The 27,198-nt window shown below is 37.4% G+C and overlaps 1 protein-coding gene across 3 annotated transcripts; it reads left to right on the top strand.

Annotated features, from left to right (window-relative positions):
- Nucleotides 1–3,814: 3,814 nt before the first annotated feature.
- Nucleotides 3,815–25,677, top strand: LOC115923036 (ATP-dependent RNA helicase DDX24-like). 3 transcript variants are annotated; one of them, XM_030983088.1, is made up of 15 exons: nt 3,815–4,071; nt 6,796–7,290; nt 7,951–8,102; nt 9,056–9,643; nt 10,104–10,214; nt 12,562–12,680; nt 14,736–14,857; nt 15,949–16,067; nt 16,712–16,881; nt 18,035–18,146; nt 19,234–19,351; nt 20,953–21,127; nt 22,832–22,896; nt 24,023–24,121; nt 25,120–25,677. In XM_030983088.1, the coding sequence occupies exons 2-15, from the start codon at nt 7,137–7,139 to the stop codon at nt 25,251–25,253; spliced, it is 2,238 nt and encodes a 745-aa protein (XP_030838948.1). In that variant the 5' UTR covers nt 3,815–4,071; nt 6,796–7,136; the 3' UTR covers nt 25,254–25,677. The 3 variants fall into 3 exon arrangements, with proteins under 3 accessions (XP_030838948.1, XP_030838947.1, XP_030838949.1); XM_030983087.1 differs by having other exon boundaries at nt 7,948–8,102; nt 25,120–25,676; XM_030983089.1 differs by lacking the exons at nt 20,953–21,127; nt 22,832–22,896; nt 24,023–24,121; nt 25,120–25,677 and adding an exon at nt 20,587–20,710 and having other exon boundaries at nt 7,948–8,102.
- Nucleotides 25,678–27,198: the final 1,521 nt, after the last annotated feature.

Below are 27,198 nucleotides of genomic sequence, written 5' to 3'. Positions count from 1 at the left end.
GGTGCTGTACGCAATATGCATTCTGTCACATGATTTTAACAGTTCATTGTTAAAAGAAACGTTCCTATCCAGCCTGATGATATTCCAAATTTAAATTGGTTTCCTGATTTTTAATTTTTTTCCCTTTTTTTTTTAATTCTTTAAATATATATATTTTCTTTCTTCCAAAAATGGATAGTCCCTGAGATCTATGTAAATCTGGTTTAAATTTAGGGGGGGGGGGGGGTAAGGTATCGTGTGTTTTTTTACGACTTGCTTGTCTAGAACAACCTTTGTTTAAAACGTATGCATAACATTTGAAAATAGTATGTTAGGCATGGTTAAAATATGCTAACATAAACGTACTGGCAATGACTTAAAAGGATCAAAATACTAAGGTAGTAATTGCACAAATTTTCAGTTTTCTGATAATCTGCCTTCTCTTGCCTCCAACAGTGAAATCATGCATTTTCAATACGGGCCCCGTCTTATAAAGATTTGATATTAATCTCAGCTATATCAATGGCAGCTAGCTATGTACATAAGAGATAGGAGACTGGAAACTTGCGATTGATTGGAGGCCTTGCCATTGATTTTGATCAACTGCAACTCTTTATATGACAGAGCAATTGACAATTTATATTAATTCATCTTAAATACGTGAAAGGAGGGAGTTTAGGGGAAAACTATGTCTTTTTACATGTATAATGTTATTTTGTTTTTTTAATATTTTAAATTTTCCAATGCATTCACATGCTTTTTGTCACTATTTATATATTTATTTATGTATATTATGAATATAATTTCACTTTTCACAAGAGTGTACCTCTTTAGCAATATTATCATACTCTGCTGTAAGAAATGTAAAAATATAATTTTTTTTTTTCTACTTGAAACATTGTTGCATAAAGATGTATGGTACAAATGATAGACTGTAGCCTTTTATAAAGATGTGTGTGAGTGTGTATTGTGCATGTTTAATTTGTATTACTGCTTACCGGTAGTTGCTTGATGTGCTGAAGGGCGATTCTGTGCAATGTGTCTTGTACGACATATAATAGTCATTGATCTTATTACATCCAAAAATTGATATTCCTTGATATCACCAGTGGTAAATGTTTTTTCCTGGTAAAACTAACGATATGAGATGGTTATTTTCAAAATATATTCCATTTTAGAGGAAATGAATATAAAAAAAGATGGATGTCATACAGGAGAATTAGCTCCGAATCGCCCTGAGAATGTTACATTAAAATTAATTGTTGATGTATTTTAACAATTAAATTGATTTTTTTTTTTCTTCAGAATATTCTGATAGGTAAGAATACAAGTATGGTTTTTTTAATTAAAATTAATTGTTGAAGTAGTTTTTGACAATTAAATTAATTTTGTCTGAATATTCTAATAGGTAAGAATACACGTTAAGTATGGCTCTTTGTGCGACATTTTAAAATTTGCAATTTATTGCTTTTCTTGCTTGCACTATAGACAGGTAGTGTATAATTTGCTAATGTGTGTGAATCCCTCCCCCTTTGTAAATAGACTCCATTATGAATATTACAAAGTTTAAGGGCATTTGATTGTGTGATGTGTGCTATGAGTTCAGCTGAGATTCAGCTGAACTAAATGTAGAATGGTACTTCCAAAACTTGTTGTATATTTGGCAAGGTAAAATCACAGGAATGACATAGAAATTAGCAAATATCAAATAAAACTTAACTGAAAATTGAAATTTATTTAACATTTGCCACTCTCAACCAAGGTGTAGAAAATGGTTACCTATAGTGAGGTATAATTTTGTGAATGCTGCAAACACCTCTTATGCAGCTTCTTCTTTTTCCATTGTTGGCGTAATTTTGTACCTTGTGCTTGTCCTAACTTGTGGACGCTTCCTACATGAACTCTATGTGCAGCTTTAAAAAAGAAGGCTGAAGCTTTAATTAGCAGAGCTTATAATGTGTTGAACCTTCTGCTTGAAAAGTTCCAAGGAGATGCATTATTTTGATGACAGCAGCTAAGGGGCTTGGTTGATGCCATGGTAATAGTTGCACTTTGTATAATTTGGTGTCTTTGGAAATCGTCTTTGATGGATATTTAAGGGCAGTATGAAATAATAATAATAATGATGATATATGAGATTTGTAAAGTGTCAAATCCACTTGAAATCAAATGCTCATGTGCACTTGTGAAAAAAAAAAAAAAAGAGATCACATATTAAAGCATCAGCATTATAAGCAAAGTAACATAATAGAACATACAAAAATGTCAGGGCAATTTATTATATGCTGAATTAAACAAATCATTTTTTTTTTAAACACTTAATTCAACTAATCTACTATTGGGCAATTCCACGGTAACGGAAGGACACTCAGACAAGATTTTTGAACTTCAGGTTCATACTAAAAGAACTGTTTTATTAGTATAAGATGTGAAACAGTACAGATATAATACCTATATAAGTGCCTTTAATTCTCCCCCAAAAAATTGTCATTATAGTTAAGTAGTTTAAGAATGTGCATTTTAATTATCTCGGTAACGGAAGGACATAAAAATGGACATGGTTTTTCCAGTTAATTAGTGTTTATCCAAACTTTGTGAAGTTGATGAAGCTTTCCACTTGACTGAAACACATTTTGTTCCCCATAGTTTAATACATACTAATAAAACATTTCTTTTAGTATGAACCTGAAGTTCAAAAATCTTGTCTGAGTGTCCTTCCGTTACCGTGGAATTGCCCTATTATGAACCTCTCAAAGGAGAGCATTCCACAGCAAAGGTCCCCCCCCCCCCTCACCACTTAGTATTGAGATTAGGAAGAACAAAAAAATGTAGATATTCTTCTGTTTCTTATAGAAGAACAAATTGCTCTGAATTATGACTTTTCACATACTTTCGTCTTCCCGTAACTGGTTGTATCGATAAGTTTCAGCTCTATAAATTTGTTCATTTTGTTTTACTTTGGTAAGGATGAGAACAAATCCTTAATTTTTACTATTTTTCAGTGCTATATTTATATGTAATAATGTGTGAAATGTACCATTATTTGTAGGCTTTAGTTGAATTCTTTCTTTTGAACTTGCATCACCAGTACATAAGAGATGTATGTTATAACAAATGCTTTACTATCTGATGATATTTTTAGAGTTATATATGATTTTTATTCTCTTAATTGCAATGTGTTGAATATTTATCCCATATATTCATTTGCTCCTTCATTTTTATAAAATATATTAAATACATTGTATAAAGTGTATGTGTATTTTTTCTCCTGCAAGTGGTGATCTGTCTTGAGTAGATATTCTATACATGTATTGAAACATTTTTTGTTTTTTTATGAAATTGTTCATCAGTTTGTCCTAATTTAATACCAATCGACCATAATATGTCTGTTTGCATGCTGTCTCTCTCCTCCTCCTCCCCCCCCCCCCCTCTCTCTCTCTCCCTCTCTCTCTGTCTCTCTCCTTATCTCTCTCTCTCTTTCTCTTTCTCTATCTCTTCATCCTGGCACTATTGTGAGCCTAAGTTGCATTGAAATCCGAGGCGGATGGGATACAAAAAGCATAATTCTATTCCCCGAAGAGGCACCAAGATTATAATTCCCCCCCCCCCCCCAAAAAAAAAAAAAAAACGTTTTCCCAACTCTTTTATTGTTTTCATTCATTTTTTTATTTGGTGCTATCTGACGGGAAATGTCATACAGCTTGAAAATAATGATAGCATTTTCCCATTAAAACTATAAATTGTAAGAGCTTGTCAAATATTTTGGGTCATGTACAGTACGTGACCCCTCCGTCAGTGGACCCCTCCCCCATAGGCCATGTGTGTTCGCGATTCTTGAGACGAGGTTGACAAACCAAAATGGCGACTTCCATGCGACACGTGAAGCGTCGAGAGCGCTTGAAGAAATTCACTAAAATGAAGAGAGAATCACAAAAACAGCCTAGTAGTTTGCTCGATCAGAAGTGGAAGCCATTTGAAGTGGATATGTCTGCATTTGCCGATAAGGAAATGGGTGGATTCGTGGGAATTGAGATTCTAACTGATTACGATCCAAACCTGCTGAAGAAACAAATGAGTGGGACTATGGGGAAGGTAAGCATGTTCGTTCATAATAGAACTTGTGACTTGTGTGAATGCGAAGTGCGTGCACGTACATGTAGATAGATCCGAAGAGGTCTAATGCAGTGTTATATAACGTATAATTAATGCAGACAAAAAGTGATAACAATAATTATAGATCTAAATATGGATCATTTATTCTGCTTTCTTTCTTCCAAGTAGGGAGGCCAATGCCCGGGCGTAAGGCTTCTACACCTACGATTTGTGCGCTCGTCGCCCACTTCAAAAAATTAGCAAAGGGAAAAAAATGATGTAAAAATAAAAATTGAAGAAAATAAGAAAAGAAAATACAATTATACATTTCACAACATACCTATAATCACGGATCTGTAACAGTCTTTCACCATTTGTTGACAATCTTGCAGATTTTGACGTTTTTTAATCCGATAATTGTGGTTGCAGACGACCTTGACGCACTCGCACCACCGACTAAGAAAATCCTAGAGGGCGTAGAGGTTTGCTCACTAAAAACCTTCTCATTGGCAGAAGGTAGACCCTAAAAATATGGGATCCGTTTTGAGTAAAGAACTTTTGATAGAGATCAACATTTCAGATGTTCACAATTGCCACTTCTAACAACTAGAAAATATAAAGAAAAAAGATTATATCTTTTTAAATACAGATTTTTACAAACTGAACATTCGAAAGTAGATAGAGTACGATGTTTCTGTCAATCTTGCGTTGGTTTGAGCCCTATAGCTACATCCATCTCAAAATGAGAAGGAAAACAGTGAACAGTGACGTCATTGTTCGCGCCAAAAATAAAGGGTATTGCGACATAATCTGAGCTCCGGTCAGATCGTGCGCAAAGCCTAGTCTTATTTATAGACCCTAGTACCTTATTCTCACAGCACTAGATACGAGTGTCGTGCAGTAATGTATGAGAAGTGTTAAAAAAGATATTTCAGTAAAAAAAAAGTCTACGTGAGCAGTCTATACTCCAATTGAGAATTGAAATGAAAGCCATGATTTGAAGGTGTGTGTTGTATGATACATGGTTAGTGAGTGTGTATGTTACGTATAGCGAAAGGGAGAGAGAGAGAGAGAGAGAGTGAGAGAAATATTAGTACACGTACGTTGCATGCATGGATGTGCGCTATGATTGTGTTCGCTGCAAGATGGATGTTAATTGGACCTCGTAACTTCTCGATCGTTGATAATAAGGAATACTCATGAGGAAATCAAATTATTGGAATACACATCTAAGGTAAATATCAATGAATTACATATATTTCTTTCCTGCCAATTTTGATATCTATTCTTCATTTTTGAACCATCGTCTTCGGCTCGTAGTAGTAGAAGATGTAATCGTTCGCACATTGATGGCTGGACTTCAGCCTGCATCGGGGCTTGCCTGTGTCGGTGGAGGGATCAACTAAGAAGAAGAAGGTGTGTACGTGTGCGACCGATTCAAGGCTAGCCGCTGTTGAGTGATTGCACTTTCGCGCGAAGTTTTAAACTTCGTCATGAACTTTGTCCCTCAGGCCTGTCTAATTATGAACGTAACTTTGCGACATGAAATATAATTGTTTCAAGGCTTTTACGTACGGAAAGGCGTAGAAGGAAGCTGGATAAAAAGAGCTGGATATCTCCTATTTGATGGAACTTCTTGAGTCGGCAGATGGGTGGATTTTCTTAGTGAAAGTAAATGCTTTCTTTTAATCTTAGTTTTAGTATAAACAAATTAGTAATTAAAAAGTTAGATTTGGGCATTGGCCTCCCTATTCCAAGTTCTTATTATTATTCTCCTCCTCATTCTCCTCCATCTTTTTGAATTTGTTTTCTTCTCCCTCTTTTCCTTCTCCCCATTTTTCTTCTCCCCATTTTTCTTCTCCCCTTTTCCTTCTCCCCTTTTCCTTCTCCCCTTTTCTTCTCCCCTTTTCCTTCTCCCTCTTTTCTCCTCCCTCTTTTCTCCTCTTCTCTTCTCTTCTCTTCTTCTCTTCTCTTCTCTTTTTTTAGTTCTTTTTCTCCTTCTCCTTCTCCTCACCTCACCCTCTCTCCTCTTCTCATTTTCTCCCTCTCTTCTCATTTCTCCTTTTTTTTCTCCTCTTTTCCTTCTCCTCCCCTTCTTGATCCTCCCCCTTCCCTCTCCCCCCTCCTCCCCTCTTTCCCCCTCCTCCCTCCTCCCCTCTTTCCCCCTCCTCCCCTCTTTCCCCCTCCTCCCCTCTTTCCCCCTCCTCCCCTCTTTCCCCCTCCTCCCCTCTTTCCCTCTCCTCCCCTCTTTCCCCATCCTCCCCTCGATCCTTCCCCCTCCCTTCTTCCCCTCGATCCTTCCCCCTCCTTCCCCCTCGATCCTTCCCCCTCCTTCCCTCCCCTCCCTCTCTTCCCCTCCCTCTCTTTCCCTCCCTCTCTTTCCCTCCCTCTCTTCCCCTCATAATGTAAACTTAAGCTTTTTTTTCTTATGATAGACCTCGCTCAAAATTATCCACAAACCATAGGAATAATTATTGTGCTGTAGGTGCAGTCTGCTTGAATTATTTACTAAAATTGTAATATTCTATCTAAACAACAAAGCATGCTTTTTTTCTTAAAATTGAAAATAAAAGTTTTAGACATTCTTGTTTATCAGATGGACATTGAAAACATAAAATTGAGCTCTAATTGATTAAACTTGGTGGCACCTTGTGGGTTGCAACAACTAAAATCACTTGATGCTCTGTGTCATTGTATCCGATCTTGCTCTTCATTTCTCAACAGGGGTCCAAATCATCTAAGAAACTACAAGATAAAAAGAAAACCCTACCCAGCAAAGAAACGGTCAAAAAGAAGACAAAAGGTGATAAAAAGAAAGAAAAGAAAGGTGTAGATGATCCTAACCCCAAGAGCCCCGAGAACCCTGAGAATCCTGAGAAAAACATTCTTTCAAAAGAAAAACAAGATAAATCTGCTGATATGAAGACAAGGACTAAAGAGCAATCTGCTCAAAGTAAAGGCAAGGATATGAAAGACACTTTGCAGAGTAAGGAGGTTGAACTTGAAGCGAGTCCTGGAAAGTCAAGAATTAGGAAGAGAAAGTCAGGGAAACAAAACTTCGAGAAATGAGAGCTAAAAGGAAGAGGAGGAAGAGTGAGCAGGAGAGAGAGGAACAGGAGAGAGAAGCAGAAGCAGAGAAGACAGAAGCAGAGAAGACAGATCCCAAGGACAGTCTGGATGAATCCGGTGAAGATACAGCAGGAGAGAAAATCAGTTCTGGTGAGTGTTAACTTGTTATCATGAGCTTTGCATGAAAAGGACAATCCATCCATCTCTTCTGCATGTCTTTTTATTTTCTTCTATTTTTTACTAGAGCATTATTTATGATTGTACTTTTATTCAGAGTATCCAATTGATTTCAATCGCAATCCGATCCACACTATTACATGTACATCATTGAAGACATACAATGATGTCTCCTCGTCATTGTCTAATTAAAGGGGCTGGTGAGACTTGAAAGAGTATCTGTTTTGGGAATGAGGGAAAGAGGCAAGGTGTTTGCAGTTTTTAATACGACCAGGGCTTTTTCCTGAAGTATATCACTTTTCAGCAACATTTCATGCTTAAATTTATTGCTGATTATAATGTCTGAACATATCAGTTTTTAGGAAAAAAAATTCTTTTATCTATAGTATGCAATCCATTCCTAAATCAATCCAGAAAATTGTAGAGGACCTACATGTATGTGTAGTTTCTCAACAAAGGAGGCTGGCAGTACTGATGAAGTTTTGAAGATAAACAGGGATTTTCTTTATAATAAACATAATATACATGTAGTTGAAAAATACATGATGCAGCAGAAATTTTTCTGATATCATGTCTCAACATAAGGTGGAATAATTGAAATCTTACTTTCTTTCTTTCATTTGAATCTAGAAGTTTCCATGTCGACTTGGGACACCCTATCTATCCCCACCGTGGTGCATCAGTCATTGGAGACCATGGGGTTCGCCAGCCCCACCCCCATCCAAGCCGGCTGCATACCTGCTGCTATCAACGAAGGCAAGGATATAGTAGGAGCTGCAGAAACGGTAAGTATTTTGTAACTGGTGGTCGGGGTGGCGGTCATTTTACCTGACTGCTAAGAAAGCTTAAATGCTTGTCAGTAAGCAACCAGAGGACCAACGGCTTTAGGTCCTCTCCGAAGGTTTTATTGTCGGAAAGGGGTCTTAAGGAGAAAGGGGAGAAAAAGCCATGCAGTTACATTAGCGCTTGGTATCCTAAAGTTCACTAAGATCCAACTAGCTGGAGAAAAAAACATGACAAAATAAATGTTGGAGCTGTGAGTACTGTAGTTTTTGAAAGCTCAAAATAGCACTTTTGAGATGAAAAGAGTTGTGGCTAGAAAATACAAAATATGGAAAAGTAAATTGATAATATGCGGTAAAACCCATGGATAGGAAATTATTTTTTTGTTTACGCAAGCGATTATTCAGTACAAGTATTTTCTGTTTTAACAGAGTTCATGAAAATTTATGCTGTATGCCTGCAAAATGTGCAACCGCCTTTTTTTCTTCTTGTGGTTGCTTAAAGAGAAGGTTGAGTTCTGGTAAGAGGTGAACAAAAATATGTGAGTGTTATGATTGTATTATGCAAGTGTGGAAGAACATCAGATAAAAAAATGTTCCCTGAAGAGCATGGCTCTTCAAATGCCTTAATATTCTGAATATGGCATGTAACATCATAAAAATCAGGACAGAATTCTATGCCACATGTTTGTGTAATCCCATATTACATCTTTATGTATGTATACAGTACTTGTAACTTTACCAAGACTGGGCCAAATTTTTTATCATTTTGATGATTCCAGAACCTTGCAGTACACACCAAATATGCTAGGCGATTAACCTTTTCTGATCGATTCCACAACGTGTCTTTCATAATGCAATCGCATGACCAGAACTCCACTTTATCTTTAACAACATGTGAAATGCAACACTATACATGCTATGGGATTAATTGCGTTTCTTGTTCTCTTTTGCAGGGGAGTGGAAAGACATTGGCCTTTGGGATACCGCTGATATACAGGATACTGCAACATGAAGCAGCACTTGCTTCAGGATCGACATCGGTAGCCAAGGCGGACCCGACTGAAGACGAGAGTGGACAAGACGGATTGGAAGGTGAAGTGAAAGATGAGGGTAGCGAGCAAGATGACGAGGGAGGGATGGAGGACGATGAGAGGGTTGGGGAGGATCCTAGCATGATGACTGGCATGGAAGCAAATGAAGGTGATAATGACCTCATTGGCGATGACATCGAGGATGATGTTGACTTCGACGATGACATCGATGACAGTGATGATGATGTTGAGGATGATGACAGTGATGATGATGATGATGGAGAACAGGTAGACATGCAGAGGCTAAAGACGCAAATGAAGTGCGTCGATGTTGTGGATAACATTGCGGATGAGGACTGGTTGAAGGCTGGACTACCGTTGACCAGCACTCCAGCCGGTGGGCTTGACCAGGAGAAGAAACTCTTTGGACTGGTCCTGACGCCTACCAGGGAGCTGGCAGTGCAGGTCAAGAACCATCTGGTCGCTGCAGCCAAAATGACAAATATCAAGGTCAGAAACGTAATTTGTTACTTGAATTATGGCAGGATCAAAACAAAAACAAAATTGTGAAATTTGGATCATTGATTTTAATTAAAGTAACAAAAAGTTATAGATTTTACAATTATGCTTGTCTTTAAAAAGTTATTTACAATAGATAGTACTTTAAGGAGCCAAAAGATCCATCAATTTGTGAGGCTAACACTTTAATTGCTGTAGGTGGATTTTAACTGCCCAGATTCACACAATGCATAAAGCATTTTGACCAAGAGAGACTTTTCTTTCTTTTGAAATCATCAAAACATTCTCTTAGTTTTACAATTGAAACCATAGAACATTGAGTTTATGATGGAAAATGACAACATAATTCACGATTGCTACAAATAAGTCTCATGTCATCTTATTTGTGATACATTTTTGCAAACTTATCGACGATGTAAGTGTTAATTTTTTTTTACTTGATTTCATCCAGGTTGCTGTGGTTGTTGGAGGGATGTCGGCAGAGAAACAGAAGAGGGTCCTGAAGAAAAGACCAGACATCATTGTGGGTACGCCAGGAAGGTTATGGGAGCTCTACCAATTGGTAAGTTATGTCCAGGTGAACTCCCCCAACCCCCTAAGATAGGTACCAGTCTGTGAAGAAGAAAAAAATTGAATAGGGCATTGTCATAGGTTTGTTGTATGAAATGTTTCTTTTTAAAGCCTGTCTGCACTAGTTTAGCCAGGAGGGATTAGCAGAGCTGCCAACTAGTACGGATTTTCCGTAATTGGTACGGAAATCAACGGCAATTACGGAAGCACGGAAACCCCTTCAAAATTACGGATTCCCCGATTTCTGGACATGCCTATGTATTAACACATGCATTATGCATATGCGAGTGTTTTAGCGGTAATGATCGCGATACTTCCCGGGCCAGCGCCTCGGCCCGGTGGTTAACTTTTGAGCGCACGGAAATATCATCCGCGCCTCAGCCACGACCACTGCACACACATGTAGCTACCATCGAAAGATATGCACACCGCCCTGCCTATATGGGCTGCGTGTGCATGTGCTAGCTTTCAGCATGCAATATATATCGGGGAGACGGCAAACTCGTCACAAGTCCATTTAGCCACCTTGCAAACCAACCCGTACGGTACCATGTCCATGTGTAGTTTATAGCAGGTCTACAATTTTTTTCCCCTTAGTGATGGGTTCTCATTGTTATGATAATAAAAGTACGACTCGACTAATGATGAAGATGATGATGATGATGATGATGATGATGATGATGATGATAATTGTCATAAGGAAAATGAATGTACTTCCTTGATTAAACTTGAATTTATATTCAACAATTATTGTCATTGTGTTTTATTTCACATTATTTGTTGGATCATGTTTATTCATTTCATTTTATTCATATACCCCTTTTCATTGTTGATAAAAAAATATGATACACGAATAAATTTTGAATGAGCTGACACACAAAGTTTTGACCGATACGAAAGCGCATGCATGGTGGATGTGCTGAAACAAGTGGCACGATATTTATCTGGGCGAAATATGCATTGGCCGAGTGTTACACTACCGCATGTGCAGCAGGTCGGCCGTGGTCGCGTCAAACTTCGAGTAACCGACGGAGAAAAATGACTTCAACTTCATCGAAGAAGCGTTCTAAAAAACTGCAAACCTTCTCAGGTGAAATGGTCATGCATTGTTCCGTCGAAAAGGAATACAAACAGTGCCTGTTGTACACATTGCTCATCCGATTTTGGAATTGGTCATGGCGGTTCGAACGATATCCAGGTACATCTGAAGTCGGTGAAGCACCGGACTGCAGCGGCGGAGGCAAGTTCCAATTCCCGCAGTCATGACATCGCCCAGTTTTTCGTCGCAAAGGACAATTCTGTCACGAACGCCGAAGTGAAGTTTACTCAATTTTTGATAGAGCACAACATCGCGTTTTCAGCAACAGACCACCTTTCACAACTTGTCAAAAATGCCTTCCCTGACAGTAAAATTGCAATTGTAAAAACCTGAAGTGAATATACACACGTAAGTGAAACAGGGTAATGATACATCAATCCTCTAATAACCATTGTTTTTTTTATAGCACTTAAAATGATGTTATAAACAGAATGTTCTTGTTTTTACTTCAAGTCCTGTCATTCAGAGTGATGCTATTACCATGGTACTAGTAGTTTGTGTTGTGGTGTTGTGTGCAGCTCTACAATGTACGTGCAAATGCAGTCTTCTTGATGTTGAAAGCGCCGCGCTTGAAATTACTGATTTCCATCCAAAATTACTGATTTTTAGCTTTCAGATTACTGATTTTGGTTTCAGAGGTTGGCAGCTCTGGATTAGACTTCCATGCATGGTCACTGACAGGTGGTTATCTCATCAAATCAGCTCTCAATTAACACAAGAAAAAGGGGATCATGGGGGACCAACAGGTACCGCTTAGGCATCGTTTGCTATATAGAAATGTAGCCACAAGTAGTGCAGTCCCGCTTTAAATGAGATGAAAGTTTACAGGAATAATGTGCCCCATGAATCTTTATGAATACAGGCTCATATTCACAGGAGCAGTATAAGTATACAGAGCTGAATGATCAAAGAATATTTAAAAGTAAAACTCGTCTACTGAATTTTTCTCAAACAAATAGTTTCTTCGCATACCGGCATTTGCTGTAAAGAAATGAGAGTGCAAAGATGGCGATTCCAAACTTTAAATTTCACGTCACAAATAAACAATTACAAAAAATTATATTTAGAAAATACAAGACCTGTGCAAACTGCTTGTCTGATCTTATGAACCTGTCAAAGCTTTAGGAAGAGCTTTTGGATTAGCTCAATGATATAAAAAAGAGCATTTTATAACTAAACTGACCTCTTCCCCCCCCCTCTCCTTTCTCCCACACCTGTCCTCTGTCTGTCTCTCCCGCAGGGTGAGCCTCACCTTGCCAGCCTGCCTGACGTCAAGTGTCTGATTATTGATGAGGCTGATCGTATGGTGGAGAAGGGTCACTACGCTGAGCTCTCCGAGATATTAGACATTTTAAACACGTGAGTAATTGGTATTGAAAGTACATTTAATCAAATGTAATAGGTATAACCTCTCTATTAAGGCCAACTGTGTATAGTGGTCACTTGTATTGACATCCCGTGTCTCATCATCGATGAGGCTGATCGAATGGTGGAGAAGGGTCACTACGCTGAACTCTCTGAGATATTAGACATTTTAAACACGTGAGAGATGGAGACTGAAAGAAGTTACAATCAAACCTACCATAGGGACCCCCTCTCTATAGTGGTCAACTTTTTATAGGTCAACTATTTATAGGTCAACCTGCTTATAGTGGTCAACTATATTGACATCCAGCATCTGATCCTAGATGAGGCTTATCAATGGAGGCCACCTGTGTACGCTACAAGGCACACTGCATTTTTTATCTAGTGTGCCAGCAGAGAAAGTTTGATATCAGTTCAAATGACCCTTGTCAGTTATCGGTCAGTTTAGATTCCGTTTGGTGATGATGTGGTTGTGTGACTGGGGTGTGATCAACAAACATCTTAAAGGGACTGTGTAACATTCTTCAGATGAGAGATAGTGGTGCTAAGGCAGTGACTTCAATGCTAGATGTACAATTAAAGATAATCTGAAAATTTGAGCGAAAACGGAACATTATTCATGGTACAAATTGGGAAAAACTGATCCGATCTATTCCTTAATTCTCCCAACTATATTATTACAATTTAATTACACTTTAGGTGAATGGAAATCTCACAAAGCAATAAAATGGCTCTACATTCCATTCCAGACATTTAAGTGTTGACAGATTTTTACAGCCTGTTTTTATGTCTTTTTTTCATGGAAAAACGGTTGGGAAAATTCAAAAAATGGTTGGGAGAATTTAGATTCAGAAGCACCGCACATCGACGCCCGTTCGAAAACCCGTTGAACTTTGTTAAAAATCTTCATATTGCGTAAATTAATTTCGGATTTGGGGCATCGTAGTTGGATAATCCATACATACAAACATAATTTTACGTGTTTTGCATCCTGATTCAACAGATTTGTGAAATCAATCATCACAATGTTACTAAGTACCTTTAAGGAACAAATCACAAGTGAGCTGTCTTGTTTATTTTGGTTTGGAAATACATATCCCACATAGTAGCAAGTATTTGACACTGTGTTCTTTTCTTTTTTATGCCTCCGCCACCGAAGGTGGTGCCGGGGGCATCATGTTTTCGGGTTGTCCGTCCATCCCGTTTGACCGTTATCACAATATCTCAAGAACCATTTAAGATTTAAACTTAAGACTCGGGAATAGTATTTATCACCATAGGAAGACGATCTGATTAGATTTTGGAGTACGTAGGTCAAAGGTCACAGGTCACAGAGGTCAACTTATGAAATTCCTTGTATTGAGTTTGTTAGCACGATATCTCAAGAACCATTTGAGATTTAAACTTCAAACTTAAGGATAGTATGTATCACCATAGGAAGACGATCTGATTAGATTTTGGAGCACGTAGGTCAAAGGTCAAGGGTCACAGAGGTCAACTTATGAAATTCCATACATTGAGATTGTTATCATAATATCTCAAGAACCACTGGAGATTTTAACTTCAAACTTAATGATAGTGTGTATCACCATAGGAAGACAATCTGATTAGATTTTGGAGCACGTAGGTCAAAGGTCAAGGGTCACAGAGGTCAACTTTTGAAATTCCATACATTGAGATCGTTATCGCGATATCTCAAGAACCACTGGAGAATTTTCACTTCAAACTTAATGATAGTATGTATCACCATATCATAATATCTCAAGAACCACTGGAGATTTAAACTTCAAACTTAATGATAGTGTGTATCACCATAGGAAGACAATCTGATTAGATTTTGGAGCACGTAGGTCAAAGGTCAAGGGTCACAGAGGTCAACTTATGAAATTCCATACATTGAGATTGTTATCATGATATCTCAAGAACCACTGGAGATTTAAACTCCAAACTTGTTTAAATTGCTCTATGGCGGAGGCATCATTTTCGACTGCGCGCAGTCAAAATTCCATCTAGTTTCTTCTTTCTTTTTGGCCTGATTTTTCTATCCAGCTCTGAGCAGAGGTCATCCAGACAAACCTTTGTGTTCTCAGCGACGCTAAGTCTGATCCATCTTGGTCCACTCAGGAAATCATTGAAGAAGGCCTACAAGCAAGACAAGAAAGATAAGCTAGGTTCGTCAAAGATGAAAGCTCTACCAATTTCAATTTCTACTAAAATATGCTTAAATATGGTGTCACATAATTTGCCCTGATGAGTTTATTTCAGGCTTTTTTTTTCTCTCTTAACAATCATCGTCAGAACTAAAGTCGTTAAACTCTCTTACAATTCAATTCAATTCAATTCAATTTAATTCAAGGTTTATTAAAATATATCCTTGCCATCGTTGATAGCTGAATTGTGATATAGTTTGCAGATTAAAACATGCAAAATAACAAAGTTAGCATATCAATTACAATGAACATCGAGATTTGTATAAATTTAAAACAAAATAGAAATTAGAGTACAGAATTACAGTTGAAATTCTAGTTGAAATAACTTCAGGAGTTTAGTGATAATTCAAAACCATTGTAAACATCTAAAGACAAGACGGGAAATTGCAAAAGATTATTTTTCAAATTAAATACTCAAATTTGGAGTGATAAAAGATTAATTTGTTCATTAGAAGTACATCATCGATTTACAATAATCACATGGTAATAAGTTAAATGTATTGCACAGAGTTTTAGGAAATTACACTGTAGAGGAGTGGTTTGATATTGAGACTATAGATGCGAAGGCCTTGGGTTCAAGCCCTTGCATGTTCTTTGGCCAGACACTAATCTACATGAAAATATGCCTAAAATCTTTCTAAGAAGTTGTAGATGGCGTTAACAAGTATTATGCATAACATTTTCGTACCGAACATGTATGAACCATGCAAATAACAATTGGCATTGAAATGTCCTTGATTTTGAACAGTTTAAAGGGGAGGGTAGCATGGCAAATACTGGTTAATGCCATCTACAACTTCTTTTGGACAACTGCACGTAAACGAATGAACTTGATTAACGGTCAGTGGCACCAGCATTCGCGAAACAGACCAAAGGTCTCCTCACGCTTTGGTTTCGCGTATGTTGCACGCACGTGAATACTGCGGTCGTATCGTCCATAGTCGTATTATACCCGATTGGCCCCGAGTCCGGCCACAGGAAAGTCTTGTCATGCTACAACCCCTTTAAATTTGTATGAACCTTTTTGACATACTTTTGTATTATCTATTTAGATTCTGTGATGGCTAAGATTGGTATTAAGGAAGACGCTGAGGTTGTAGATCTCACCAAGAGAGAAGGTACAGCTTCTTCACTGCTGGAGAGTAAAATTGTTTGCGCAGTCGAGGAAAAAGTAATTTCTGTTTCTACTTTCTTTGAAGAAATCTCGCTTATTTATTTTTTTATTTTTTTAAATAATTATTATTAATATTTTGTTCTCCATTTAAATTTTTTTATTTTTTATATTACCAGTATTTATTTATTACTTTTTATTTTTTTATTTTTTTTATTATTATTATTATTATTATTATTTATTTATTTATTTATTTATTTTTTTTTTTTTGGGGGGGGGTTGCTCTGGCATTTGCTGCAGTAACAATAACAATTGCTTCATACTGTATTTTGTCACAGATGTAGGGTTGAGCCAAGGGTAACTGTTGGGTTTTAAGTGAGGATTAGGTTTAGGGAAAATTGCAGGGAGAGTGTTTGGTCCACGGTTGGCATTGAGAATTCTTTCATTGTTTATGCTGACCGTGGAATAATTGTCACTGGAGCATGTGTATGACCCTTTTTTCCTATTGTAATCATAAAAAATACTGCTCACAAATACTGGTATATGGGACTACACACATATTTGACATGGTATTTTGGTCCAAACCAATTTGGATCTGACTTTTTTTTACCTACATGTTAATACCATATTACCTTTAATACAGGAGCCATCTGGTTCCCAGAGGCAATGGGTTAATTGATGTTGCATTGTTGTTTTACTTGCAGGACATATACCTGTTCTACTTCCTGAGGCAGTACCCAGGCCGAACGCTTGTCTTCACCAACAGCATCGACTGCATCAGGAGACTGGCATCCATCCTTACTCTGCTGGACTGTAAACCACTTCCACTGCATTCCTCCATGCACCAGAAACAGCGCCTGAAGAATCTAGAAAGGTGAGTTGTGATACCACTCTTATGTAAAATAATGACTCCAGAAATGTACTGAACAAATGCACTTGTCTTGTGTAAAGGTGTCTTGGACGAGTGGATACGTCCCCTGACTGTGGATCACAAGGTCTGCAGTTTGAGTCCCGCCGTGTCACTAATGTCCTTTGGCAAGACATCAATCTTCATTTGCCACACTCGACCCAGGTGAGGTAAATGGGTACCTGGCAGGAATTGATTCCTTGAAATGCTAGAGCGTTGCAATGGCAGCCGTGCTAAAGCCAGGGTAATAATCGGGAGCGTCAGGAGTGTCAAGTCTGACAGATATGAGCGCTATACAAGAATCCACTATTATGTATCACTGGTACGTGACTATAATGTAATAGCATGTATACATGGATTTTAAGTTTTTTCTGAACAAGGAGGGAAAAAGCAGGTTTCTATTTGTTATTTGGTGAGATGATTTGAGATGCAATGAAATCATAGGAATTATATTTCTTTTGCACTACATGTACAAGGTTTATACTGTGTTATGTCCCGCATATGAATATTCAAGGCCTCTGATTGGTCAAAACTGCATGTATGAAATTTGCTACTGACTGCTGAGCAGTATAGCAAAAAAAATATTGACCTGCATAGTTTTACTTGCGCATACAATGCCAGGACCCAATTATTCAAACTATAGCACTAGGTGATCTCGAGACTGCACCAAGGGCAATAGCTTTATTTTAAAGGCATCGTTTAACAATGTTAAATCTGAGATGCACGCCCCTACGTGTTATCAGTGTCAGTGATATGATGTAATATTGAAGCCCTAACAAAATTGCACTTCAAAATGATCATGAAGTGCCTCAAAAAGTAAAAAAATCTTTGAGTCACCGGTTTTATCATACTCATTTTCCCCAATAGACTAGTGTTATAAAAAACGTTAAGAAAACAAAAAATGAAATTCTGATTTCCAATCATAAATATTTTGATAATCAGACAGGCCATCAGCTTGTAAAAGTCATGGGATTCCTGACTGACCTAAAGGTTTATAATTATGATTGAATCTGAGGCAATGTTTCTGAGTCACTTTAACTGTGCCTCTCAAAGCAGTCAATATTTGTATACTATTTAACGCATGAATATATTTCATGTTGTCTCCATTCGTGTCACCCAGATTCACAGGGAATCCTAAGGGTCTACTCCTGGCTACGGATGTTGCTGCTAGAGGCCTTGATATACCAGATATAGAGCATGTTATTCACTACCAAGTACCTCGTACATCAGAGGTGAGTCGTACTTGCGCAGTTCCCGAGAAACTTTGTTGCTGCAGATCCCATCTATCAAAACAAAAATAACGCTAGATGATTGAGCATTTGCTTGTGCAGCCCCAAAACTCTGGAATAACTTACAATGTACCATTGGAAGTCAGGAAATCACCATCTGTGATTATCTTTAAATAAAAACTGAAAACACATCTTTATAATTAACTCTAAATCTAAGCATATCAGGAGCTCTTGTAGTGCAGTAGAATATATGCTCAATGTTGGATAGTTTCTGCGCTCTATAAATGTATTATTATTATTAATATTATACTTGAGTTTTAGTTTGTAATCTGTTTTCTCGTCTATAATCATGTTAATGCCTCTTTCAGATATGACACTGTAAACCATTGTACTTTTTTGTTATTTTTAACTGTAAATGAATGGAAACTGCTCGCAACAAAGGTCTTGCTTGTATTCACTGAGCTCTGTGTTAGAAGATACAGAATTGTGAAGCATATTGCACTGATGATGTCATCATGGAAAAAAACAGGTCCCAGTTTACCACTTATCTGCCCCGGTAATCACTTGAAATCCTCATCTGAGGTTCTTATTACTTCATGGCAACTTTTGCAGTTATATCAAGCAAGGGTTATTTCAGGGAGAGAAAAAAATACCAAGGGCATATTCTCCCAGACAGATGTACCAACAAGGGTAATAAATATGTTAGTGCATACTTCAATTTTTGAAATTGCTTTTTGCCTCCAAAATCACCCATTAGGTGTTGCAAGATGATCATTTCACTAAATTTACACCAAGGTTCAACAGTATTTCCCCAAGGGGGTGGAGATTGTGCACACAGTGTGTGCGGGCAAGTATCAAATCCAATGACCGGGGTAATAGTATATCTGTAAAGCGCTTAAAGACATTTGTATTAAGCGCTATATAAAAGCGGAATATTATTATTATTAAAGAGTCTGACCATTTCTTGATCTTTTTTTCTATTTCATTTGTAGTCTTACGTTCACCGTATTAAGCGCTATTTAAAAGCGGAATATTATTATTATTAAAGAGTCTGACCATTTCTTGATCTTTTTTCCTATTTTATTTATAGTCTTACGTTCACCGTAGTGGCCGTACAGCTAGACAGGCCAAGGTTGGGCTGAGTGTGACCCTGGTATCACCCAATGAGATGAACTTCTACAGGAGACTATGCAAGACACTCAACAGAGGTACACATTGGTAGTAACTAGTCAAGATTTTTGTATTGAAGAAGGAAATGCCCATTTACACATGATGAACTTGTATTTTGAGGTACACAAAGAAAGATATAGTGAAACAAAGAATCCATATGCAAGACACTCAACAGAGGTACACATTGTTAGTAACTAGTCAAGATTTGGGTACTGTCCTCAAGTATAAAAAATGAAATAAATAAATGCCCATTTACACATACTGAACCTGTATTTTGAGGTGCTCAAGGAAAGGTATAATGTGTGTGTATAATTGGGTTTTTGCAGACGTGTATCAATCATATATGATTATTTACGCCTGGGGACCAGCCTTTAACGTCACCATTCGAAAGACGTACCACTTATAAAGCGCCATTCCTGTCGTAAGGCATAGCAGTGCGATTTACATAAATTACAGCCTGATAAATTACATAATTATTACCCTAGCTTTAGCTCCAGCAGCCGTTATCAGCGCACAGTGCATTTCAAGGTAAAATAGTGCAACAAAGAGTCCACATGATTGGAATTGCAGGTGCCAATCAGTTCTGAAGGTAACAAAAGTGTCCAATTAGATTTTGGATTGGAAACTTTCTACAAAAGAATTCCTTTCAACAATCGTTCAGTTAATTTGTGTATTTTTAGGAGTTTTAGGCACAATAATTGAGCTTTTACACTGAATGGGATGAAATATACTATCAAGGAGATAGTAAGCAAATATTAATCGACTACAAGGGTAATGGTACAAACTATCATCGCCGAAGTGATCTCGGGGCTACTATCATGATGATGGTAGCCCCGAGATCACCGAGGCGATGATAGTTTGTTTCCATTGCCCGAGTAAAGGAGGTTAATATTTGTTTTATATCCCACATCGGCAATAATGTCTATTTAAAGTGAATTTTACATAATTAAAAGAACTGATTCTGCAGACAGTTTAGCTTCAGCTAGATTTTACAAAGCACAACATGCATACATGTGATAAAGTCGATGCATACTAATTTGACATTGACATTTCGTGTAACCTACTTTGCTATGCGCGTTATGCTTATTCAATGGGCAAGTGGGGCAGCAGCAAAAAATTACGGTACAAAAGTCCTATCGCAGGGAGATAGTACTTATCTATCATTGATCATGTGACCTCGTTTAGACCAATCAGATTGCAAGATTCTTAGTATGCGGGATAAAATATAATCTAGCTCTCTGTAAACACCAGTTTCCTTTGATTCATTTTACAGAGGAGATTCCCAGCTTCCCTGTAGAGCATAGTTACTACCAAGCCGTGAATGAAAGGGTGGAGCTGGCTAGAGACATTGACAAGCTCTGTGTAAACACTAGTTTCTTTTGATTTGTTTTACAGAGGAGATTCCCAGCTTCCCTGTAGAGCATAGCTTCTACCAAGCCGTGAATGAAAGGGTGGATCTAGCTAGAGACATTGACAAGCTCTCTGTAAACACTGGTTTCTTTTGATTTGTTTTACAGAGGAGATTCCCAGCTTCCCTGTAGAGCATAGCTTCTACCAAGCCGTGAATGAAAGGGTGGATCTAGCTAGAGACATTGACAAGCTCTCTGTAAACACTGGTTTCTTTTGATTTGTTTTACAGAGGAGATTCCCAGCTTCCCTGTAGAGCATAGCTACTACCAAGCCGTGAATGAAAGGGTGGAGCTAGCCAGAGACATTGACAAGCTGGAGCACGTCAGCAACAAGAAGAAGCACCAGAACGACTGGTTTGTCAGAGCGGCCAAGGAGCTGGACGTCGATGTGGATGAACATTTGAAGTATCCTTGACAACGATGATGATGTATGAATGATGTTCGTTGCCGGGTGTGGTCATAGTAATGATCGTAAGGATGTAGAGGGGGGCTGATGTTGATGACGATGATAATGAAGATGATGATGATGATGTTGATGATGAGATAAGGTTCTGGCAATGCGATTGCAGTGTGAAAGAAACGTTGTGGAATCAAATAGAAAAGGTTGATCATCTAGCATATAAGTATTGGTGTGTATACTGCAAGGTTCTGGAATCATCAAAATGATAAGAAATTTGGCCCAGTCTTGGTAAAGTTACAAGCACTGTACACAGAAAGATGTATATGGGACTACACCGACATGTGGCATAAAACTCTGTCCAGATTTTTATGATGTAACATGCCATATTTAGAAATATTAAGGCGTTTGAAGAGCCATGCTTTTCAGGGAACATTTTGTATCTGATATTCTTCCACACTGGCATAATACAATGATAACGCTCACAAATTATTCTCACCTCTTCCCAGAACTCAACCTTCTCTTTAAAGATGATGAAGGTGATGATGAGGATGATGATGATGATGATGATGATGATGATGATGATGAGGATGACTATGATGATGATGAGGATGATGATTATGGTGATAGTGATGGCATTAGTGAAGGTAATAATGATGGTTAATGATGATTAGGGTAAATCTAGCTAGGGACATTGAAAGCCGGAGTACGTGAACGCCAAGAAGAAACATCAGAACCAATGGTTTGTCAGAGCAGCTTAAGAATAAGATGTGGATGTTGATTGACATTTGAAGTTTGTTGACCATGATGGTGATGCTGTTGCTGGGTGTGAATCGGCGTCGATCATAGTAATGAGGAAGATGATGACGCTGATGATGACGATGATGACGACGACGATGATGATAATGATGATAATGATGACGACAACGACGATGATGATGATAATGATAGGATAATTGTAGTACTGACGATGATGATGCAGCTGATGATAATGGTGATGATGGTTGTGGTCTTATTGATAATAATGATCTTAATTATAATATTCATGAAAATATTACTGAATGCTTTGAAGATGAAACCTGCAACAATAATGATTTTGCATATGACCATAATGACTCTAATGGTGAAATCTCTTAGAATAAAAGCCATATTGAATATAGAGGGATCAATAAAACCTTTTCAGATCAAGTGAAAAAGAAGAAAAAAAGACAAGATAATGGCTGTTGATTGCATGACTTGTTAAAGATAAAGACCAGTTCTGGTCATGCGATTGCATTGTGAAAGAAACGTTGTGGAATCGATCAGGAAAGGTTGATCATCTAGCATATAAGTATTGGTGTGTACTGCAAGGCTCTGAAATCATCAAAATGATAAGAAATTTGGCCCAGTCTTAATAAAGTTACAAGCACTGTACACAGAAAGATGTATATGGGACTACCCCCACACGCGCACGACACGTGCGTTGTATCTATCAGGTCCAAATAGATATAATAATTTACCAATTATATCAATTAGTAGGCGGTTTCTCGGCAAAATATGTATGATCACGTATTAGTCAAAACATATTCTTTCACATGAGTGGTAATAAAAACTTACATTTCATTTTTTGAGAGGGGGGCTTTTCCAAAACTGGTCTTTACCTTTAAAGTGATTGTTTAGTTCAAGAGTTAGCCATGTACATATAGATTTCCTTAATGACGTAATCACTACAGTCTTCATGATATGGGGGATTCATCAGAACAGAAGCAATTCAACAAGAAATTGAGGATAATGAGAGGTAAGATTTTATAATATCCATGTTTTCATTCTCTCCTGTTTTTTTAATCAAGATTTACATCGTTTATTTCTCTTTTTCTTTCCCTTCTCTGTGTTTCCATAGATTCCTTGCCTGATAAGAACCTGATTTTTTTTTTTTATTAAAAAAAAGAAGAAAAAAAAAAGATTTCCCCCTTAGTTTCTCTATTCTTCCCTATTTTCCCCTATTATTTCCCAATTTTTCTTACTTAAAAGGTGGGAAATGTTGTTAGATGCCATTTTCCCCCTGAATCCTCTTATTATTTTTTTACTCAAGGGTGGCGTGGTTGAGGGGGGAATGTTTAAATATTTTGTTAGTGCTTACTATCACCCCTGCCCCATAGAGGTCTAGTGGACATGGATCGTATGGCGCAAAGTTCATGTCCTAGCCATGGCATTTAAATGTCCTTTAGAAAGACCACCCTCAACCCAGGGGGTGTTTCACAAAGATCCGAAGTAGAACTTAACACTAAGTTGGACTTAAAAAGTATGGACAGCCATTGGAGCCTTAAAATGAAATATATTCAAAAGCAGAAATTCAAGTATTTTAGACTTTTCATCAATTCCACATCAAGAATATGAAATCTCCCATGATAATAGAAAATATGAAAGATTTGAATCAACATTTTATGCCTTCTAAAAAAAAAATTACAAAATGTTTTCAAGGATGCTAATGGCTTCCCATAAATTTTAAGTCCAACTTAGAGATAAGTTCAACTTAGGATCTTTGTGAAACACCCCCCTGGTGTAGTAAATGGGTTCCACATAGGAAGTACTTCATTAGATGCCTTTAAGACCTTGGCTAAAGATAAGTAATAGTAGTACTGTGATGGAATCCCCTGGCATGGTTATGTGCAAAATATGAATATAGCTATCAATATAAATATTACCCCCATCATCATCATCATTATTACGAGAGTCAAACCTGCTTTAGTGACCACCTGTCTACAACAAGCACATTTTTTGTTTCCCTTGAAATGGTTTCTCATTGGAACATGTACTAAAGGAACCTGTCTACAAAGACCACCTGTCTATAAATACCACTTTTGTGTTTCCCTTGGGCGGTCGCTATAGACAGGTTTGACTGTATTATCATTATGTTACTATAGGCACCCTGAAAGCATTGTTGAAGAGGAGGATCTTTGCTGCGGGTTATTCTCAGCGCTACTTGACAGCTAATGGCAAATTCCAGTCTCCTTTCTCTCAAGGTAAGTACACATATGGTGTGTATAAATTCACCACCACCACTACTACCACTACTACCAACCACCACCAACGTACAACCCCACTATCACCAGTTCCACCATTACCACCACCATCTCCACTACCACCACCACCATCATCACCACCACCACCACCACCACCACCACTACCATCACCAACCCCACCATCACCACCACTACTACCATCACCAACACCACCATCACCACCACCATCACCACCACCAGTACCACCATCACCACCACCATCACCACCAGTTCCATCACCACCATCTCCACTACCACCACCACCACTACCACCATCACCACCACCAACATCACCACCACTACCACCACTAATACCACTACCACCAATTATAATTTTGATAATAATACATGTATTCTCTATATTTGTTTTATACATTTTATGTTATCTTTGTGTAATGGCCACTTTGGCAGAAATTTGGCAGAATCACATACATTTAAATATTCATTGATTGGATCTGTACACAACTATTTCACCTTATAATGCAATTAAAGGTATAGACCAGTTCTGGTCATGCGATTGCATTGTGAAAGAAACGTTGTGGAATGGATCAGAAAAAATTGATCATGTATCATGCAAGTATTGGTGTGTACTGCAAGGTTCTGGAGTCATCAAAATCATAATAAATTTGGCCCAGTCTTGGTAAAGTAACAAGCACTGTACACAGAAAGATGTATATTATATGGGACTACACAAATGGTGTCAGGGCTACTTACCTTGATTTCCTTATCTTTCTATGCTCATTACTCAGCTAGTATACATTTTCTACCAAAATTGTTTGGCAAATGACATTTATTTTGTAATCTTGTACATTCAGTGTAAGTTTCGTTTGATTCTGTGAGAATTAATTTTCTTTTTTTACCAGAATTAAGTTTATCTTTAAATGTTCATTGATCGGATCTGTACTAAACTATTTCTCCTTTTAATGTTATTCAATTGTTTGATTTTTTTTTTCACACAGCCACTGTTGGATCTCACGAAGCGTTCTCCAAGATGAAAGCTCGGATGAAGAAGGACAAAGCGGACGACAGCAAAGAGAAGGACAAGAAACGGAAGAAGTTCAAGCGGATGGGCAGATACCAGACAAAGAAATAGAGGGCAATCTTAGGCAAGGGTCGTTTCTGATTGAGGCAATGGACAGCAGTCTATTTAAAGCCCATCTGCACTAGTTTGGCCAGGAGGTCACTGGTCACTGACAGATGGTTATCTCATCAAATCAGCTCTCAATTAACATAAGAAAAAGAGGATCATGGGGGACCGATGGTCACCAATTAGGCATTTTTTGCTATATAGAGGGCGAGAGTGGCTATAGGAATAGCTTTGAGATTTTTTAAATAAAGCCTGAATGCCGACTGTGTATTTTCATTTAATAGCTTTCCAGTATTATAAAGTCACTATTATTGCAATAAGCATTTGATACTGGTCATGATTATCAGATTTATTTAGTCTTAAAGGTAAAGACCAGTATTGGAAACGCCCCAATTTCAAAAAATGAAATGGAAGCTCTCATTACCAATCATGTGAAAGAATATGTGTTGACTAATACGTGATGATAAAAAATTTGCCGGGAAAACGCCTACTAATTCATATATTTGGTAAATTCGTTTCTCTCATGGTCTGTGAGAGATATAGGGTAGTCCCATATACATCTTTCTGTGTATAGTGCTTGTAACTTTACGAAGAATGGGCCAAATTTCTTATCATTTTGATGATTCCAGAACCTTGCAGATGCTAGATGCTAGATGATCAACCTTTTCTGATCGATTCCACAACGTTTCTTTCACAATGCAATCGCATGACCATAACTGGTCTTTACCTTTAATACTTTTGGATTCATCAATGTCACCATCTCATCTTTCATCAACTTCTTCTTCCTCTTCCTTTTCGTGCTCTTCCTCATCATCACCATCAGGATCATCTGCATCTGCATCATCATAATCCACATCAATACAAACATCTTCCTCATCGTCACCATCATCATCTTCATCATAATTATCAGCATTATCAGCATCATCATTAATCATCATCATTATCATTATCATCAACATAATCATCAACATAATCACAATTATCAGCATCATAACATAATCATCACCACCACCTCCTTCATTATCATCATCATCGGTTTACATCATGAATAAAACGACACCCTTTAAAATGTATGCTGGCTAAAATGCAGATAGCATCATTTATTTTTTATAAAGAAGCTGCAGTTAAATTGTTTTCTTTCTGGAGCAATATTATTCTGTATAAAAGGGCTACAATTTAACTCCACTCGCGACCACAACAGGTTTACTTTAAAGCTAATATATAACCTATGAACAAATGGAGTGCGAGTCCAAATGACTACCGAACACGAGATAGATAAATCATGACAATGGTATGGAATTTCTTTTATATTATTTTTCTCATTGTGATAATACATGGTACACATCTCTATGATTTATGGTTATATTTACCTGCTTGTGAATACAACAAAATCAGTACAAATTTTTTAGTTACTAGATGTTTTCATTTTAAAAACATAAGTACTTATTCATTTTATTTTAACACCATACATAATAAACGATTGAAATAATTTCATGGCCATGTCAAAACATTATTAAACTTGTAAAATTTCATTCTTTTAATTTTTTTGACAATGCATATTTTATGGAAGAGATTCTTGATTTTAGATATGGTCCACAATAAATCATTGTTTGCAACTGTATGCTCTACAGTGTCAAATTGTAAATATATGACTTCACATATTATGAATAAATATTATGCTCTTATAAACAGAATCCAGCTATATCTTTTGTCATAATGCATGTTTAAGTTCCTTAGTATAAATACAGGTCAAAATATTGATTTGTTTATTTTAGAAAAAATCAATCTATTTTCATACATGATGAAGGGAGATACCAGGAGGAAGAAGAGATGTAAAGAGAAGATAGTACGAGAGATGATAGTACAGTAGACATGATTTGAAAAATACAGAGATTGCGTTCATACTGTACATGAGTGACGAAGGATGAGGGGTCTTAGGTGGAAAAACAAA

The sequence above is a fragment of the Strongylocentrotus purpuratus genome, unplaced genomic scaffold (assembly GCF_000002235.5).
Source record: "Strongylocentrotus purpuratus isolate Spur 01 unplaced genomic scaffold, Spur_5.0 spur5_scaffold_13, whole genome shotgun sequence".
In the NCBI taxonomy this organism is placed as follows: domain Eukaryota; kingdom Metazoa; phylum Echinodermata; class Echinoidea; order Camarodonta; family Strongylocentrotidae; genus Strongylocentrotus; species Strongylocentrotus purpuratus.
This window is presented reverse-complemented; position numbering and strand designations above follow the sequence as displayed.

Coding starts and splice junctions, on each gene's coding strand:
- LOC115923036 (XM_030983087.1), top strand. CDS start 7,137: ATGAGAGCTAAAAGGAAGAGGAGGAAGAGTGAGCAGGAGAGAGAGGAA. Junction 10,215..12,561: donor TATGGGAGCTCTACCAATTG/GTAAGTTATGTC, acceptor TCTCTCCCGCAG/GGTGAGCCTCACCTTGCCAG. Junction 14,858..15,948: donor AGACAAGAAAGATAAGCTAG/GTTCGTCAAAGA, acceptor TTATCTATTTAG/ATTCTGTGATGGCTAAGATT.